Raw genomic sequence first — 17,041 nt, 5'->3', positions numbered from 1 at the left:
GGAGCTGAAGCACTTTGCGCTCGACCCTTGAAGTCCCTTTCCCCATCCCACAGCCCACCTACCCCCCCTCAATATGTGCGACATACTGATGGGCATTTGTGCTTGACTTCCAAGAGCTAACTTTCTCAATAAGTGTAGAGGAAATTTCCGCAGTGGTGTTGTCTGTTTGTACAACGTAAACATTCCAAAACATGATTTTCTTTTTTTTCTTTCTTTTTTGCTGCTAATGAAAATCGGTGAATGAAAAGCGATATGACAATTGAATGAACATCACTTTACTCAGGTTGACATGAAGAGTTGTAAGTCGGTTTTTGTAATTTCTTTCTTTGACTCATGATATGGATGTTGCCTTATTGACCTTCACCTGTTCGTAGTCATTAGATCTAACAAAAACACATTCATTGTAGGGTCGCGTGTCGTCTGGCCTACACCCGAAGCACATGGGATCCCACTCCAGCTGGCTAAAAGATTGCTGGCGTGGCGAAACATGGCAGCCTACGTCAGTTGGACTTATATATAAAGAGAAGCTCCCTGAGAGATGTCGACATTCACTCCCAAGAAGTGCTCAGGATCACAAGTATCTTGTGGTATTCTACTGCATATTATTTCCGACGAGGTGAGTGACTCGGGCGTTTTCTTGGGTGGCGATGAGTTTGACTAAAAGTGTATTGTTTTCCTACCGGCTAGTGTTTTGATAGTTATTCTTAGTCATACATTATCGTGTCATGCGTGGTCTTTGGATTACGACTACAGGAAGGCCTGTACTGTGAAAGGAAGTGGAAGCAAGTCTCTTCCCTCCACATTCCCCTTCCACGCACCCCCCTTGCGCCCACCCTTCCTCCAGCAACGTGAGGGATGTTCGCAGTCATGCTGTGGCCACTCTCTCTCCCTGGCAAGGGGAGGGGGGAAAGTCGCGACACGATACATTCTCTGCTTCACATGCACCCCCACTCACCCATGTCGCCTGTTAGCCGAGCCAGACAGCTACACCGAACTACTGTTGTGGCGATGGTCTGTCCGTCGAAAGCTCGTCAAATGATAGACGAAAACTAGAGACGCGCGCGTTTAAAGGAAGCGGAGGATCACTACCTGTTGGACTGACCAAGTCTACGTAGTTCATGTGCCAAGTGTGTTTCCCCGCCAGTCCTCCCCACCCCCTTTTTCCAACACTTGTCCTCTTCAAGGCTTGTTTAGATGTCTTGCTTTCTTGCCCAGATGATGAGTTTTATACTATGTAAATGATCGTTCTAGTACTCACCGGGTCAGCCAGGATAGGCAGGAGATTGTTTGGTTATGTCCAACCTCTGCTGAGATAGCTTAGCTTTCCTTAAGTAATTCGAGGTACCTTCCTTTCTCCCAAGGTGTCCACAGTCATTCTTATATACCTTACTAATGTTAGCCTCGCCAGAACTTTATGCGAGGACGAGGCCTTCCCTCACTAAGGGCCCGTTCCCTGAGTGCTGAATCTATACCTGTTATGATGAAGCAGGTAAAGAAAAGAAGCAAGGGTAAGGACATTTGTCTAAGGTTTTGTCCCTTGAGGGAATCGAACCCAGGGATTTTTATGAGACACACGATTGGTTATAGATAGGGTCCTCATGGTTATTTTTTCATTTCTATTTTCTGGGCCACAACACAAAGCCAACTTTTTTGTTTTCACTGATGACATGTGAGAAACGCGAGATTTGCTTTATTCCTGATGCTAATAAGGAGGTTCGTACTACCGCCTGGCCGATGGGCGTTTCATGATATTACTGAAGTCGCTGATGTAATTTTGATCCACCGTTGCTGTGATCACCAGTGGTCTTCTTCCACCGTTGCTGTGACCACCAGTGGTCGGTCTTCTTCCACCTTTGCTGTGACCACCAGTGGTCCTCTTCCACCGTTGCTGTGACCACCAGTGGTCTTCTTCCACCGTTGCTGTGACCACCAGTGGTCCTCTTCCACCGTTGCTGTGACCACCAGTGTTCCTCTTCCACCGTTGCTGTGACTACCAGTGGTCTTCTTCCACCGTTGCTGTGGCCACCAGTGGTCCTCTTCCACCGTTGCTGTGACCACCAGTGGTCCTCTTCCACCGTTGCTGTGACCACCAGTGGTCCTCTTCCACCGTTGCAGTGACCACCACTGTTATTCCTCCAGTGCTGTAAAATCATCCCGTTCCAGTGTTGGATAATGTTCTCCTTTCCCTCTGTTGCCGTAACTGTGTCCCTCCTATTTTAAAAACGGCTGTGAAAGTCGTCTTCCCGTTCTACCGTTGCTTTAAGTACATTTGTCCTTGTTCAGACGCCGTTGTGGCTACTGTTAGCCTCAGTATTTCTACGATTCTCATATTGTTCCCTCCTTGTTATGATTGCTTCTGTTTTTGCTTCGCTGTTGAAGGAACCAGTGTTGCCATGTTTCACTGCTGGTGTCATTACTGTTGGTGTTCCAGTGTCGTACTGTCGTCGTCTGATTTCAGTCTTTCTACAGATGTTTGGTCTTTGTCACTGCTGTTGTTTGGTGTGTTTCTGTCACTGCTGTTGTTTGGTGTAAGTGTTCTGTCAATGCTGTTTTGTGTGTTCCTGTCTACCGTTGTCCAGTATCAAAGTTGTTGTCACTGCTGTGGTCTAATCTCATATATGATGATGTAATTACATAAGCCTAATTAGTGAACTGTGTTGCACCGCCAAATATTTTGATGTCCATATTGGCTTTTTTAAGTAACCGAAGACACGCTAAAAGAAAAAAAAGAAAAAAGCTACCATGATGACCCATGAAGCGCTACAAGCCACCGGGATAATCATTGTTTACCTGCATGAAAGCTACAAGCCGGGCGAGTGACCCCTTCAGGCGCCTGTTTTAAAACCCTTGGCTTTTTAAAAGGACGGGACACATCCTGGCTCAGGCGGGTCGCTTGTATACCGTCAACAAGCTTTCCAGACAAGACTGGATTCGTCCAGTATTTCACTCTAGTGTTGAGATGTCGTGGAAAAATTAACCGTTGTGTTTCACTTTGCCATAAGGGGCTAGGTTATGGTAAGAGGGAAACTGGCGGATGAGTAAGAGATGAGTGCACAATGGATGATTAAGCAGTAAGTAAGGGAGAGAGCTTAGTGGCTGAGACTTATATGCGTGACTTAATGAGTAAAGGGAGAATAAGGGAGTAAGACATGATGAGTAAGAAATGAGAAGAATTGTGAGAATGTGACAAAGGGATGAGTTAAGAAGGAAGTAGGTAGCAAGTGTGTAGGTGATGAGTATGGTAGGGCTGGGAGAGTGAGGACACATGAGAGGTTCCTGGGTAAAGGAGGGAGTGAGATGGTGGACGGTGGGTGCGTGGCTAGTGAGCCGGGGAGAGCGAGAAAGTAAGAAGTGGACGGGCGTGGAGTGAGGGAGAGAGGGAGGGTGTCGAACCGCCACTGACAGCGGCGGCGGGGTTTCACTTCTGACAGACAGTGTTCCCCCGAGGGGCCGGGTGTTGGGAGTAGACCGGACGGCACCTGCCTCGCTCTTCTCCCTTAGTTAATGGCTTGGTGGATCTCGGGCTCCCCCGGCGGGGCAGGGAGGTGGGAGTCTGTCTGGACGTCTGGTTGGCAAGTGGGGGAGGAAAGAGGAGGTAGTTGGGGGGGGGGGGGGATCCCAGCCATATCGGGTAGGTCTACTGTGGTGGCGATGTTGGGGGAGGGGGGAGGTGGTTGGTCTACACCTTTCCACTTATTAATCGAGTAACTCAAGCTATTGTCTGAGAACGTAGGGCATAATATAATTTGTTATGGGGAAGGGGACTTTGGGGGCGTAATTATTAAGGTTAATGTGACGGCTAAATCATACTGAGTGTGTGTGAATCTCCAGGCGTAAATCACCTGTTAGGAGTGTTTCAATCCTCCTTAAGAATCGTCGGATATCTTGATAGTCATCCACAAACTTCTTAACATCTATAATAACTAAAGTCGAGTCCACAAAAGTCACAGACAAGTAAAAGTTTTTTTCCTTATATTGCTACAGTGATTATGGCATCCACTTTGTACATTGAGTTACATGTTTTTGCTATATTAGACGGACGTCAAAAATTAGTATCTAAATCGCACGAACCTATGCGAGGGAATTGGAGACCCTCTCACAAAATTAATGGAAGCATAGCCAGGTGTTGACGATGCTCAACATGGACGACGTATTTACTCCTCTCACATTTTGGCATTAGGGTGAAGAGGTCGACCATTGACTTACTCCCCAAAAGCATCATGAAGACGTTGTCGGTGCTCAAGTAACGAACGCAGTGTTTGGGTTCTGGCGACCAACGACGTTTCTGTATAATTTCCCAACTGTATAACGAATTAGAGAACATCCAAAGCGATGGTGAGGCAGAAGCAACATAGTGTCTCTAAATATCATCGAGGAATATTCCTGTGTGGTAGCGGCCAAGAGAGCGGAGTGGTGGACGTTTCTCAGGCCTTGCTGGCCACCACGATCTTGCCCTTTCCTTGCGTCTGCCATAACAGACGCCGTCGGCCTACTGAACTTGCCTCCCGATGCAGCCTCGTCGCTCTAACCTAACCTTTGTGAAGATTCAGAACAGATGTCAAGGATGTAGATCTTTAAAATGGGAAGCTGAATGGAAAAAGTTGTGTTCAACTTCCATCACAGTTAAGATAAAAAAAAAAAAAGGGGGGGCTAACAAGATACCTGTTTGTATCTTTTATTTTCACCATATGCCAGAGATACCGGGGAATGCTGGATTGTTCTTAAGCTCATCAAAAGAAAATGATTAGGGTGAATGATATCACCTTTCTCAAAGTGTGTGGAACGTACTCGTGGGCGTGGACGATCCTAACACCTGTGAGGGTTGTGGACCTCCAGCCTAGTGTCTTGGTCCACGCCCTGGACCACCTCGTGTCTGGTGGCTAGATCTGCTACCTGGACCTAGCCAAGCGTGCCGCACGTACAGTGATATTAAGCGTCTTCCTGAGCTAGGCTGATGTTAGTGAGGTAGCATAAGCATGATTAGGAACCTCCCTGCTCCTGCTGGCGTACTAGCGGTTATGCCAAATCCTCTTTCTCTTATAAATGATGAGGAACAAAGGCACACTTGTGTGCCTGTATGTACGAGGTTCTCTGAGTTCAATATCTGTCGATACCGAGTCGTAACTTATCTTTATAAAGAAATGCAACACTGGAGAACTAGTTTGCTAATCTTCATAATCGTACGAATATCATACACGATCAAGTAGATATGACGAATCGAGTTTTGGACATAAAATGGCATTGCAGTGACGATTCAGATATCTGGACAAAGTTGCACCCTCAGCTCACATGATGTAGGCTTGAGCGTCAAAGGCTCTGAGGTCTACTGTATAGAAGCCAGGCAAGTGGCTGTCAGGCCTAAATGTCGGCCCCCACCGTCGTATCTTCCCCCATCATCACAGACACACCTTAAAATGCCACTACCTCTAATCATTTCAGTTTCGTAAAATTTCCCTTTGTTCTGTAAGATGAAGACATAATATATATTTTTGTTGTGTTATGAATCTTGATAGTTTGTGTAGGCTTGTGTGTATGACCTCCCCTGGCATTGCTGGAGATAAAACTCCCAGGTCCAAGGATGATAATGGGATGACCGGGGGAATGCCCACAACACCTTCACCTTCCTCCAGTTCAAGGGCAGGTCGCCCGCCGCGCTGCCCACTTCTCGTCTGGTTCATCCTCTTCTTCACATCTTAAGAACTTATTCCCTTCCATTCCCACAAAACACTCAATTGTAGAACTGAAACATCTCGGGTTGTTTATAATTCAGGACTTTTACATCATTTCATGGCTGAAGGATTCCCATATCAAACTCTTCATTGGTTAATTCTTCGCTAGGCTTCTCTTTCCCCGGAACAGAAAGTTAGGGTGAAGATGGCGGTGGCTGGCGACTCCGTGCACACTTCTGCTCGCCCTCTTACCTCACTACTCGCGCCTAATACACAAAACGACTCACTGTAGATTGGAAAGTAAGCGGCTATATTTAGCGAGAGTTAGGAGATCACCGGACGAGTTCTTTACTCCTGTCTCAAGGTGGCTGAGCCAGATTGTTTGTGTTCGATATTGCTTGTACTGAAGCATATGCGCTTTTTTTGTTTGTTTGTGTGTTTGACTTAAAGCAGTGGGGTTGTTCCGTGTCGTATGGGTACTTCATCCAACAAAGCACATAGTGTGAGTGGGAGGAACGAAGGTGATGCGAAGCGAATGATTGGTTCCCCTGTCTGGACCGAGGCGTCTGGGTCGGATGAAAGAAGAGTCGAGGTGTGGTCCATAGTGGTCTTGGCCCGTCATGATCCACCTGGACCCTGCCACAACCTGCTTTGTAAGACGCAAGATTTTTTTTTCTATATTTTTTTTGCAACATGCACACAAAAGCAGCAGTGAACGAGTAGAATACAGTAGCATTGTCTCGCTCGTTGTCACTATGAGGGATGGGACGGCCAGCTATCCCTCACCCCTACTTGCCCCGACCATTGTAAATTCCAACACTTCTTGACAACACTCTACAGTGTCTTTTCTAACAGGCTGCTAAACGTAATGGTTTACTTGATATATATATTTTTTTCTGATGCGTTCATTGTGAATCAGTTTTAATCATTAAAGCCGTATAATATTATTGCGCGTGTAGTTACGTAATGGACTACATTCTTATGAAATGAAACACCTTGAGTTCTGGATTTGTGTCAAGTTCTTTTATTATTTTTTAGTTGTGTTATTATAACAGACAGGAAATTATTTAAGAGGATCAAAATGGCAACAATGTCCCCTATGATGAAATACGGATTCCGCAACTTTCACTGGAGCACCGCGGCTATGTTCGTATGCCAGGATTCTTGGTCACTCTTCTTTCTTTCATTCCTATTGACCTATTTTCCTTTTATTGCAGACTTTGATATTACTGTCACCCAATTTATCATTTATTTTTCACCGTGTAACCGAATCATCTGTAGATACAAGATTTTAATGATATGTCCCGGCGGTCCGCTGAAATGTAGTAACGAGGGAATCGAACACTACTGTTGTGGGGGAAGAGGGTTCGGTGAATGAATGGACGTGCACCTGATACCCCAGTGGGGTAAATCTCTCTCCCTAGCCACTGGACTTGTACTTATGTATGACCTTTATTACGATGAATACAGAGAGAAAAAGGATAGCAGTTTGATTAATTGTATTGCCAGTACGGACTTGCTGAGTTTCAGCTTCAGTTCTCTGGAATTAGAATAAAGGAAACAGTTAATATGAACATTAATAACAGCATCTGAGCACCCAGATAACGTGATATGAATAATCAGATGCACGAATAATGTATTGAATTTATATTAGGTAGAATCAAAGTCTATACCGTGACTGGCTGTGCATCGCAGGAACTCGATGGTAGACAATGGGGGCACTTGGGTTAAGCCCCAGGATCTGTTACCCTCCTCCTTTCCTTCTCTCTCTCTTTCCTAGCTTTCTCTTCCCCACCGCACTAACGACAACCCCTCACACAAACCCCCACACAAGTTCTTGAACTCCCCAAACCTTTCCCTACAATCATGAAGCGAGAGAGATTTTCGGTGGCTCTGTCTCCCCGAGCCGCAGCGGGTTTGTGGCTGGGGGTGTTTAAGCGAGGCTACGTCACGCCAAGTTACACTCCAGCTGCTACAGTGTTTACCGATCCTTTTACCAAAGTCTGTTTAGTCTAATGTAGTTATCTATCACCCTACAGGCTGGCTGGGGCGTGAGACATTACAGGCAGCAGACTTGAGTTTAGGAAGTTATGCATACAGTCGAGAGTACGAGGCAAGTTAGAATGGTGGGCTGCGGCCCGCCCGTGTAATCAGGACAAGGGCGCGGACACAAATTATTTCCTGAGTCAGTACACACATGTATGGACAATAGAATGTGTCATGGCAAGAGTTCCTGTCAATGACAAGCCCTTTTTTCGGTGTACCATTGCTGGCATAGGTCGAAAGTGTGTGTGTGTGTGTGTGTGTGTTGTATTGGACGCTAGAGTAATAGACAATTCAACATACATAGGTAGGTTGAGTATCTCATGTATTCAATATATATATATATATATATATATATATATATATATATATATATATATATATATATATATATATAATGTAGAGAGGGTCAGCACACTATGATACAGTCTAGATAAATGTATATATAAGAGAGAGAGAGAGAGAGAGAGAGAGAGAGAGAGAGAGAGAGAGAGAGAGAGAGAGTTAGCATATATGTATATGTAGAGCAAGCTGCATTGGATTATGGGGTGGTATTCCTGAGTTCGCTCGCCACACACCTCAATACCTCTGTCCCTCCCAAACACTTGTTAAACCTTCATTCCTCGCCCTCCTCCTCCAGGTGTATAGCCTCCAACACAATGTTCCCAATATAAGACAGGCAGAATGTTAGTGCACTGCTTGCTTATACACGATGATTTCTCTGTGAGGAACTCCGTGCAAGGGGTGGTGGTGGCTTATGCTGGCTTCCCCCTGTGGTCCCGACCCGGCCCTCCGTCGATGATCCTAGCAACCCCAGCCGATGAGCTGCACCGTGTTAACCCACACACACGCACACAGCACATACACACACGCACGCGCGCGTTACACTTAACGTTACAATATACGAGTTACTTCTCAAGTGATTCCAGTCATGAGTGACGACCACACCCATCAGTGTGTTCAATTTTGCCTCCTCATATCTTTTTCGATGACCCATCGCTGTCCGTGTCCCCCCACCCGGAACCAATGCTACCCCAAGTGACGGGGTTATCCCCCCCCCCCACAGCTCCCCCATGACGCATACCATGCTATTACCTTACTCCCGCCCATCCGCCCTTCCTCCTGCCAGCCCTCATCCCTGTTGATCATTGTGCTCCACCTCGGAAACAATAAAAATAGCCAGCACAACAAGATAAGTAAAGATAACATGTCATTTAAAAAAGAAAAAAGAATTCAGCCATAATAATAATTATGTTGATACAGTAGTGAAGCGTTAATATCAGTAAAGTAGTAAAAGACGAGAACGAGTCCTCTAATGTGGATTTTTTTTTAGGAAAACAATCAAAATCTACTTTAATAGTTAACAGCTTTGTTTATATATATATATATATATATATATATATATATATATATATATATATATATATATATATATATTTTTTTTTTTTCTTTTTTTTCTTTTAAACTATTCGCCATTTCCCGCATTAGCGAGGTAGCGTTAAGAACAGATGACTGGGCCTTTGAGGGACTACCCTCACCTGGCCCAATTCTCTGTTCCTTCTTTTGGAAAATTAAAAAAAAAACGAGAGGGGAGGATTTCCAGCCCCCCGCTCCCTCCCCTTTTAGTCGCCTTCTACGACACGCAGGGAATACGTGGGAAGTATTCTTGCTCCCCTATCCCCAGGGATAATATATATATATATATATATATATATATATATATATATATATATATATATATATATATATATATTGTGTAATATGAGCAAGTTATATTATCTGCAAACCTGACAAAATAGAGCACTCGGAACAATCACCGGCTGTCGAGCAACCACAAGTATCCAAAACGTGCACAGTGGAACAGGTTTGCGATATACTCTCACCCTAGTATGTTCAGAACTTACATCCTTGCAACAACACAAGACCACCCCCTCCCACCTAATCAGTTCATTACCAGCCAGCCAACCGCAAAGTAAGGATCAAAAGCTCACCTCTCCCAGCTTCACACTTCACCAACTTTGAGTTGCAGATCTCCCGTCCCATCTCAAGACATTGACGAAACACGTATACATCGAAGTTTTATCGGCGTACTCATAACAACTGCCCCCTTGCCCTCAACACCAGCATTTAACACCACTCAACCAGAGAGATACATGCACCCACCTGAAACAACTCTCTCGGCATATGCGAGTTACGCTCTCTCTCTCTCTCTCTCTCTCTCTCTCTCTCTCTCTCTCTCTCTCTCTCTCTCTCTCTCTCTCTCTCTCTCTCTCGTCTGCACTCTGGACGCCATCCGTTCATCCGCCGTCACGCACGCCGATTTTAACGTATCACAGGACCGCCCCCCCCCCCCCCCCCCCCATGTCTAAGTGCTGCTCCCATTATGGAGACACCGAAAACTTATTCCTCAAAGTGCCCTACACTCGCCCTACAAAGACATAACAACATCACGTTTGTCTTGTGGACTTGGACTGCTGTCTGGGCGCTGCAGGCGTCCCAAAGATGATCACTGGGAAGAAAGGTGTGTGTGTGTGTGTGTGTGTGTGTGTGTTTACTGCACCCTCTGGTTCACAGGGCCGCGCACCAGACAGCACCTGCCAGCGCACGTTTCACTCACCCACACCATATTGTTTTTCTTGGCCCAAGGCAGACCCGCTCGCGGCCCGCGCCCGCTGGTGTCCACCAACCCACAAACATTCACTGATCCCCCAGCCTCTACCAGAGACCCCACCGTCGCCCCTCCTCTTTATTATATGTAAATCTAGTCTGACTAGTCTAACTTAAGTTTTTCCATTCATCTATGAGAGCAAATAGTGTAGGCATTAAGAAATGTAAAAGACTGTGAGAGCTTCAGAATGAAAAAAGAAAAAGCTAAGGCAAATGCGAGAACTGAACAGAAATGAAGAGGCGCAAACACTCGAGAGAAAGTGAGTAAAGAAGAGAAGCGGGTTGACAGGTGCGGGGGCGGGGAGGGGAAGGCTGTCGAGGTTAGCCAAGTTATTCCCGCGCCGCACGTTGTCATCTTACTCTGTAAACACACTCTCTGAGAAACACACACATGACATTTAAATGTCATTACTATTACTCATGGCAGTACCTTTTTCTTCATCAAATGTCAGGCCATACAATATTCATCCACCGGATGTCACGGACAAGCGCCGTATCGATAAAAAAAAATTATCTAACATAGAATACTTCCGTTATGATCTATTTTGAAAAAAAGGTTCATATTAAGAGCTGGTGTAATAAGGATGTTATGAAGTTTCATTGCTGTATCCATAAGTTCATTATTATCATCATTATTATTATTACCATCACATTATTTTCCTGAAAACGTGCGGCGCGAATATACTGGAACATACATAGCAGGAGACAAAATAATAAATTTATATATATATATATATATATATATATATATATATATATATATATATATATATATATAGTGATAAGATCATGTTCACGAATAAACTGATTAGAACCTGGGCTTCACAGAATAATCTAGGCTTCAAATAATATAAGTATATATATTGGGCGGTGCTTGGGTGAATTACTGATGGGGCGGAGATCTATGTTACTTGGCAGTGTACCAAGAAATTCCTTCCCTGTTGCAATTTAAAGGCGCGGTTACGACTACATGATGCTGCTGTTGTTCCTGTTAGACTACTGTTTCTCCTGTTCGTATTACTGTTGCTCGTAACGACTGGTATTATCGTTATTGTTGTTCTTAGTAATTCTGCTGTTGCTTAAGATGACATCGCTTTAATGCTGTTGCTACTACTGTTGCTGCTACTGGTGGTGCTACTTTTGTTCGTGCTAGTGGTGCTACTTTTGTTGCTGCTAAACTAGCAGTGCTATTGTTGTGGCTATTATTGCTACTGTCCTAGTGGTGTTACTGTTCCTTTTTACGAGTGGTGCTACTGTTTCGGCTCCCTCTGAGATCGTTGTTGCAGTAAATTCTATTCTGCAGGTTGTATTAATCTTTTACTTGTAGTACTGCTACTACTACTACCACTGTATTTGTGAATGCCACTGCTACCAGTGTTGCTACTGTCTCTTTTGATACTGGCACTGTTTCTAGGCTGTTGCTGCTACTGCTCCAGGGGACCAAACTGCACTTTCTAATGCTGTTAGACGCGACGGGTTTTTGTCTTCCGCTCAGCAAACAGGTGTTCCCTCTGTGTGTGTGTGTGTGTGTTATATATATATATATATATATATATATATATATATATATATATATATATATATATATATATTCCTATGAGAATAACTGAAAATGACGAGGTTACGAAGGATATCTTTCCACTGTGGTCGCCTTCTTTCATGTACTAGTTAGGACATTATTTGCAAGACACAGGATATTAATAGGTAACATATTTTTCTGCATTCACTGCCCACAATTTGACTTTTGGCTTATGGGAATGATTGGTAAATTCATTTTTCCAATATTATTTTAATGAGTGTTGATAGATTTTTGCCTAACTCAGCGACTTAATTCTATTTCCAGATGAGTAACATTACAAACTCAGCTTGGTTGTAATCTCTGTATGTTTATGATATATGTATATCTCCCTGATGTCTGTCACTAACCAGACACAAGTTAGTGCACAGACACCGATGAAAGACAGTTATTAGAGTACAAGTGCGTACTTGTGTTGCAACGTAACAGATGCTATGGTTTGCTTACTCCATATTTACAGATGTAAATGTGTTAACATGTACATATCTGCGGTGACAGAAACTACAGAAGTGTGGGTGTCTGTGTTGACGAGACAGCTGTCTCCGCATAACACTGTCTTACCTACTTGGCCTCTTCCCCCGGTTTGAACAATCGATAAACTAAAGAGAGCTTGCCCACCCTCTCCCGCTTGGACTTTACCAGTTACCAGTGATTCCTTAACTGTATATGAGGACAGTTTAGCTGTCTGCAATACAATCAAACGCGATGTTTTCCAGCCTTTAGAAAGTCTGTCTAAGCAAACGTTTCCCTGATGCATTCATCCCTGCTAAGGTATTCGAACGCGAGTGTTTCCTCGCTGCTCTACCTGCTCACCCGCGCCTCGGCATACAGTTATCCCCTCTCGTTATTTCTCGCAAGTGTCCAGTCGTGAGGGAAAATACATAATTCATTGGTTGTAAAACTATAAGTACAGTTTAGCATACAGAGGCAGGTGTGAGTGACTAAGACTCTTAAGTGCGACTTACGTAGTAAATACGGTAAATAGAGCCAACACGAATATATATCTTAACGATTTTTTGCATGCTGCAGATACAGGCATATATATATATATATATATATATATATATATATATATATATATATATATATATATATATATATATATATATATATATATATATATTTAAACTATTCGCCATTTCCCGCATTAGCGAGGTAGCGTTAAGAACAGAGGACTGGGCCTTTTTTGGAATATCCTCACCTGGCCCCCTCTGTTCCTTCTTTTGGAAAATTAAAAAAAAAAAAAAACGAGAGGGGAGGATTTCCAGCCCCCCGCTCCCTCCCCTCATAGTCGCCTTCTACGACACGCAGGGAATACGTGGCAAGTATTCTTAATCCCCTATCCCCAGGGATAATACATATATATATATATATATATATATATATATATATATATATATATATGCCTTGTTGGTTTTGTAAGGCTGAACGCACTGGAAAAGCAGGCAGATATCTTTTGTTATTATTAAAGATGTGTACGCCGTAGAAACGGACTAGGCTGTATCGACCAGGTCACATTGCCGCTGGCGTAATAATTTAAGAGAATAAGGTGGGAAAAAAGGGGAGAAAACATGTGTATGCATATGTGTTTACCCTGAGGGTGATACAAGACTGAAATAACATTGCACTTAGGTGTGTCACAAGCGATTCGTATATTTGTCAAGATCAAGAGTAAAGAACAATATATCTATCTATCTATCTATCTATCTATCTATCTATCTATATCTATCTATCTATCTATCTATCTATCTATCTATCTATCTATCTATATATATATATATATATATATATATATATATATATATATATATATATATATTATCCCTGGGGATAGGGGATTAAGAATACTTCCCACGTATTCCCTGCGTGTCGTAGAAGGCGACTAAAACGGGAGGGAGCGGGGGGCTGGAAATCCTCCCCTCTCGTTTTTTTTTTTAATTTTCCAAAAGAAGGAACAGAGGGGGCCAGGTGAGGATATTCCGAAAAAGGCCCAGTCCTCTGTTCTTAACGCTACCTCGCTAATGCGGGAAATGGCGAATAGTTTGAAAAAAAAAGAATATATATATATATATATATATATATATATATATATATATATATATATATATATATATATATATATATATATTGTGTGTGTTATGTACTAATACATTCATAAGAAAAGTTGCAAAATTTCTGTGACAGTTGCAGATTTTCAAGTAGTATGAATATGATCTTGGAAATTGAGCCTTTGTTCAGGAATTTATGTTGGAGCCATTGACAAATATATAGTTGGTATTTTTTTTCCGCTGTGTCGGACACAAACCGCTTGTGACTGGGTGACACGAAGGGACAGCAATATACGATATTCAATTAAACGCTATTATTTGTTTGGACAGATGGTGCGTGTGATGTTGACGATGGTGGTGGCCTTGTTGGCGTTGGCGAGCCAAGCTCAGGCTGCCAGACCCAGACCCCGCATCAAGATACCCTCCAGGGTGGAGCTAGAGGTCGCACTCAACAACCCATCCACCGTCGACAAAGCCCTTGCTTGCATCGAGGGTCTGCCATGCGATATGCCTCAGGAATACGCCCCTCTGCTGCGTCGTAAGTCTTCCCCACTTTTCCCCCATCTGTCATTTACAGATGTGTGTGTGTGTGTGTGTGTGTGTGTGTGTGTGTGTGTGTGTGTACTTAGCTATTACTTGTTTGTATTGTTCGGGAGGGAGATTTAATTAAGCTCATGGGGCTCCCATCTCCTGAACACATTCTCTGCTATCATAGAACAAGTTGTATGTTGTCCGTATTTACCATGTCTATAGTCATCTTATTCCGTGTATCCACCACTTATATATTTAAAAAGAATTTCTTCATTTTTTTACGCGTCTCTTACTTAATTTCATGTTATATCCTCTGGATATTTTATTCCAACATTTCTCGTACTGTTGACTGACTATCTACGCCATCAGTGTTTGAAAAAAAAAAAAATGGTCATGTGATAAGTACATCCCTCTCACTTAACTCCTCCTGGGTTAGGGAATTGAAGAACTTTGACCTTTCTCAATAACTCAGCCATCTAAATTCTGGTACCACATTGCTTTTCTCATACTGTAGTAGCTTTTTGTTTTTGTTGGGTGACTAAACTTACGAAGCATATTCTAATTTCAGGCCTCTAAGTGTGACTTTCAGTGAATGGACTCTTTTGGGTGGATGTGTTCTGATGATGAAATGTACAGACGACGTACATGCGTCTGAATGACCGTTTCAGTTCTGGCTTAATTGTGATAAGAAAGTATGCCAGATGGGTTTTGGCTGGAAATCCTCGCAAGTGTAATGACGGATTTTGCTCAACTTATCGTGAAAGCAGTAGTTCGTTTCTAGATACATATTATCATGAGAACATTTTATGGTCTTTTGGATGGAGAAAGGAATATTTCACGTGACAGTTTCTATGTTATTGTCATTTGGCATGTGTGTTTCTGTTGCAAGAGGTGACAGGTTATGTGTTCGTGATTCCTGAGTTAAAAAGGGCTAGGCTGTATTTGGGTTGTATGAAAATCTAGGTTATGAGCTGACGTCGGCCAAGTGACAAAGGTTTCTATATTATGCTATAACGTGTGTTAGTGGAAACCGAGGTAGTAAAACAGGTTATAATGTATGTGATGGTGTAGCACAACTAACACAGATTTTAGTTTATAATGTGTACGTTGGTATTGCAGGACTTGGGCCCGAGCTGATAATGCGACGTGCTTGTCCCGCTCAGCTGTGCACCCGTGAACAGGCCAAGCAGGCCAGGTGGCTGATAGCCCAGATCCAAGAAAGGTACCCAAGGAAGTTCTTTAACACCCTCAACAGACTTGCCAAGAGAAATTACCAAACCTTAGGATAGGTCGTTTTTAACAACTGTGTTGGTATTACCTAACATGTTATGCTTCAGAAATGTGCTTCTTAGATGTAAATCTCCGTGGATGGCCAGCAGTTATTTGATAACAATAGCAGTGACAGTTACAGAACGAGACCAAGAGGCGACAACGTTGTTGAACCTCGCCCCTCTTCCCTCTACGCAGCGGTTTGCTTGTTGTTGGATACCATACTGGAAAGCTTTATGAGGTTCGATATCATAATTAAGTACACATATATGCAATACGCTATATTTCTCTGAGTTTTCAGGTGCCAATTTTGTTAAGCTCGCTACATAGAAAAGATGGTCAATGTTGAATCTATGGCGGCGACCATTGGAATGTAAAAATACCAAGGGAAATAATTTGAAACTGTTTGACACAGTTAGTTACTAAAATTATTGGCTCAAATGCGGATTAAATTCTGCAGTGAATTGGATATACCAGTTAGGGTCTTTAGGATATACATTCAGCCAATAAGCAACTAGATAACGGGAAGGGTATTGACAATAAGGAAATTATGGGATTAGATATAATCAACCCATATCTTCCATCATTTTCAATGCCTTCACATTCGGTAAACTCACCGTAAAACTTAAAACTTTTGAGGAGTGAACTCCCTATGATACAGTTCTGCCAGCAAATTTACTGATAAAATTTCGTGGACATTCCTAAGTTCAGATTGCCTTACTGTGAGTATTTACTAGTGATTTTGATAAGTAAACAAAAAAGATTCAGGAAAAAAAATAGTGAAGCAACATAGATATGGAGAACGGAGAAAATCTTTTTTTTGCATTGAAACCGTCTGTTTGTTTAGTGTTAACGTGTGTGACTGTGTGAGCCAAGTTGACCTTGGGCTCAGCAGTCGGCCAGACACATGGTGTAATATTTATTTCCAAATGACATGTACAGTACTTTTTGTAATAACAGAACCAACTGAAAATAAAAAGTTAGTGTGATTATTGTGTACTTCCTCCATGTGAAAAATTTTCCTAATATCGTTACAATGTCTTCAAGTCACTTGAAGACAGTGAGAATGGAAACTTTTACATATATAAAGCTGTGTGTGTAACAGATGCTGACCCAATGAACCAAAGATCACAGCTCGTTGATCACGTTGATTAAGTATCTACCCTCACGCATCAATATTAATATTTGGTAGCGATATTAAGCCTCAGACAAGAAAAAAACATGCATAAGCAATAGTT

The 17,041-nt window shown here is 42.8% G+C and overlaps 1 protein-coding gene across 1 annotated transcript; it reads left to right on the top strand.

Annotated features, from left to right (window-relative positions):
• The first annotated feature begins 459 nt into the window (after positions 1-459).
• LOC139757802 (uncharacterized) lies at positions 460-16,792 on the top strand. The gene is made up of 3 exons (XM_071678624.1): positions 460-616; positions 14,334-14,541; positions 15,654-16,792. The coding sequence occupies exons 1-3, from the start codon at positions 539-541 to the stop codon at positions 15,821-15,823; spliced, it is 456 nt and encodes a 151-aa protein (XP_071534725.1). The 5' UTR covers positions 460-538; the 3' UTR covers positions 15,824-16,792.
• Positions 16,793-17,041: the final 249 nt, after the last annotated feature.

This window comes from Panulirus ornatus, chromosome 28 (genome assembly GCF_036320965.1).
Source record: "Panulirus ornatus isolate Po-2019 chromosome 28, ASM3632096v1, whole genome shotgun sequence".
Taxonomy (NCBI): Eukaryota; Metazoa; Arthropoda; class Malacostraca; order Decapoda; family Palinuridae; genus Panulirus; species Panulirus ornatus.
This window is presented reverse-complemented; position numbering and strand designations above follow the sequence as displayed.

Coding starts and splice junctions, on each gene's coding strand:
- LOC139757802 (XM_071678624.1), top strand. CDS start 539: ATGTCGACATTCACTCCCAAGAAGTGCTCAGGATCACAAGTATCTTGT. Junction 617..14,333: donor TGCATATTATTTCCGACGAG/GTGAGTGACTCG, acceptor TTGTTTGGACAG/ATGGTGCGTGTGATGTTGAC. Junction 14,542..15,653: donor ATACGCCCCTCTGCTGCGTC/GTAAGTCTTCCC, acceptor TTGGTATTGCAG/GACTTGGGCCCGAGCTGATA.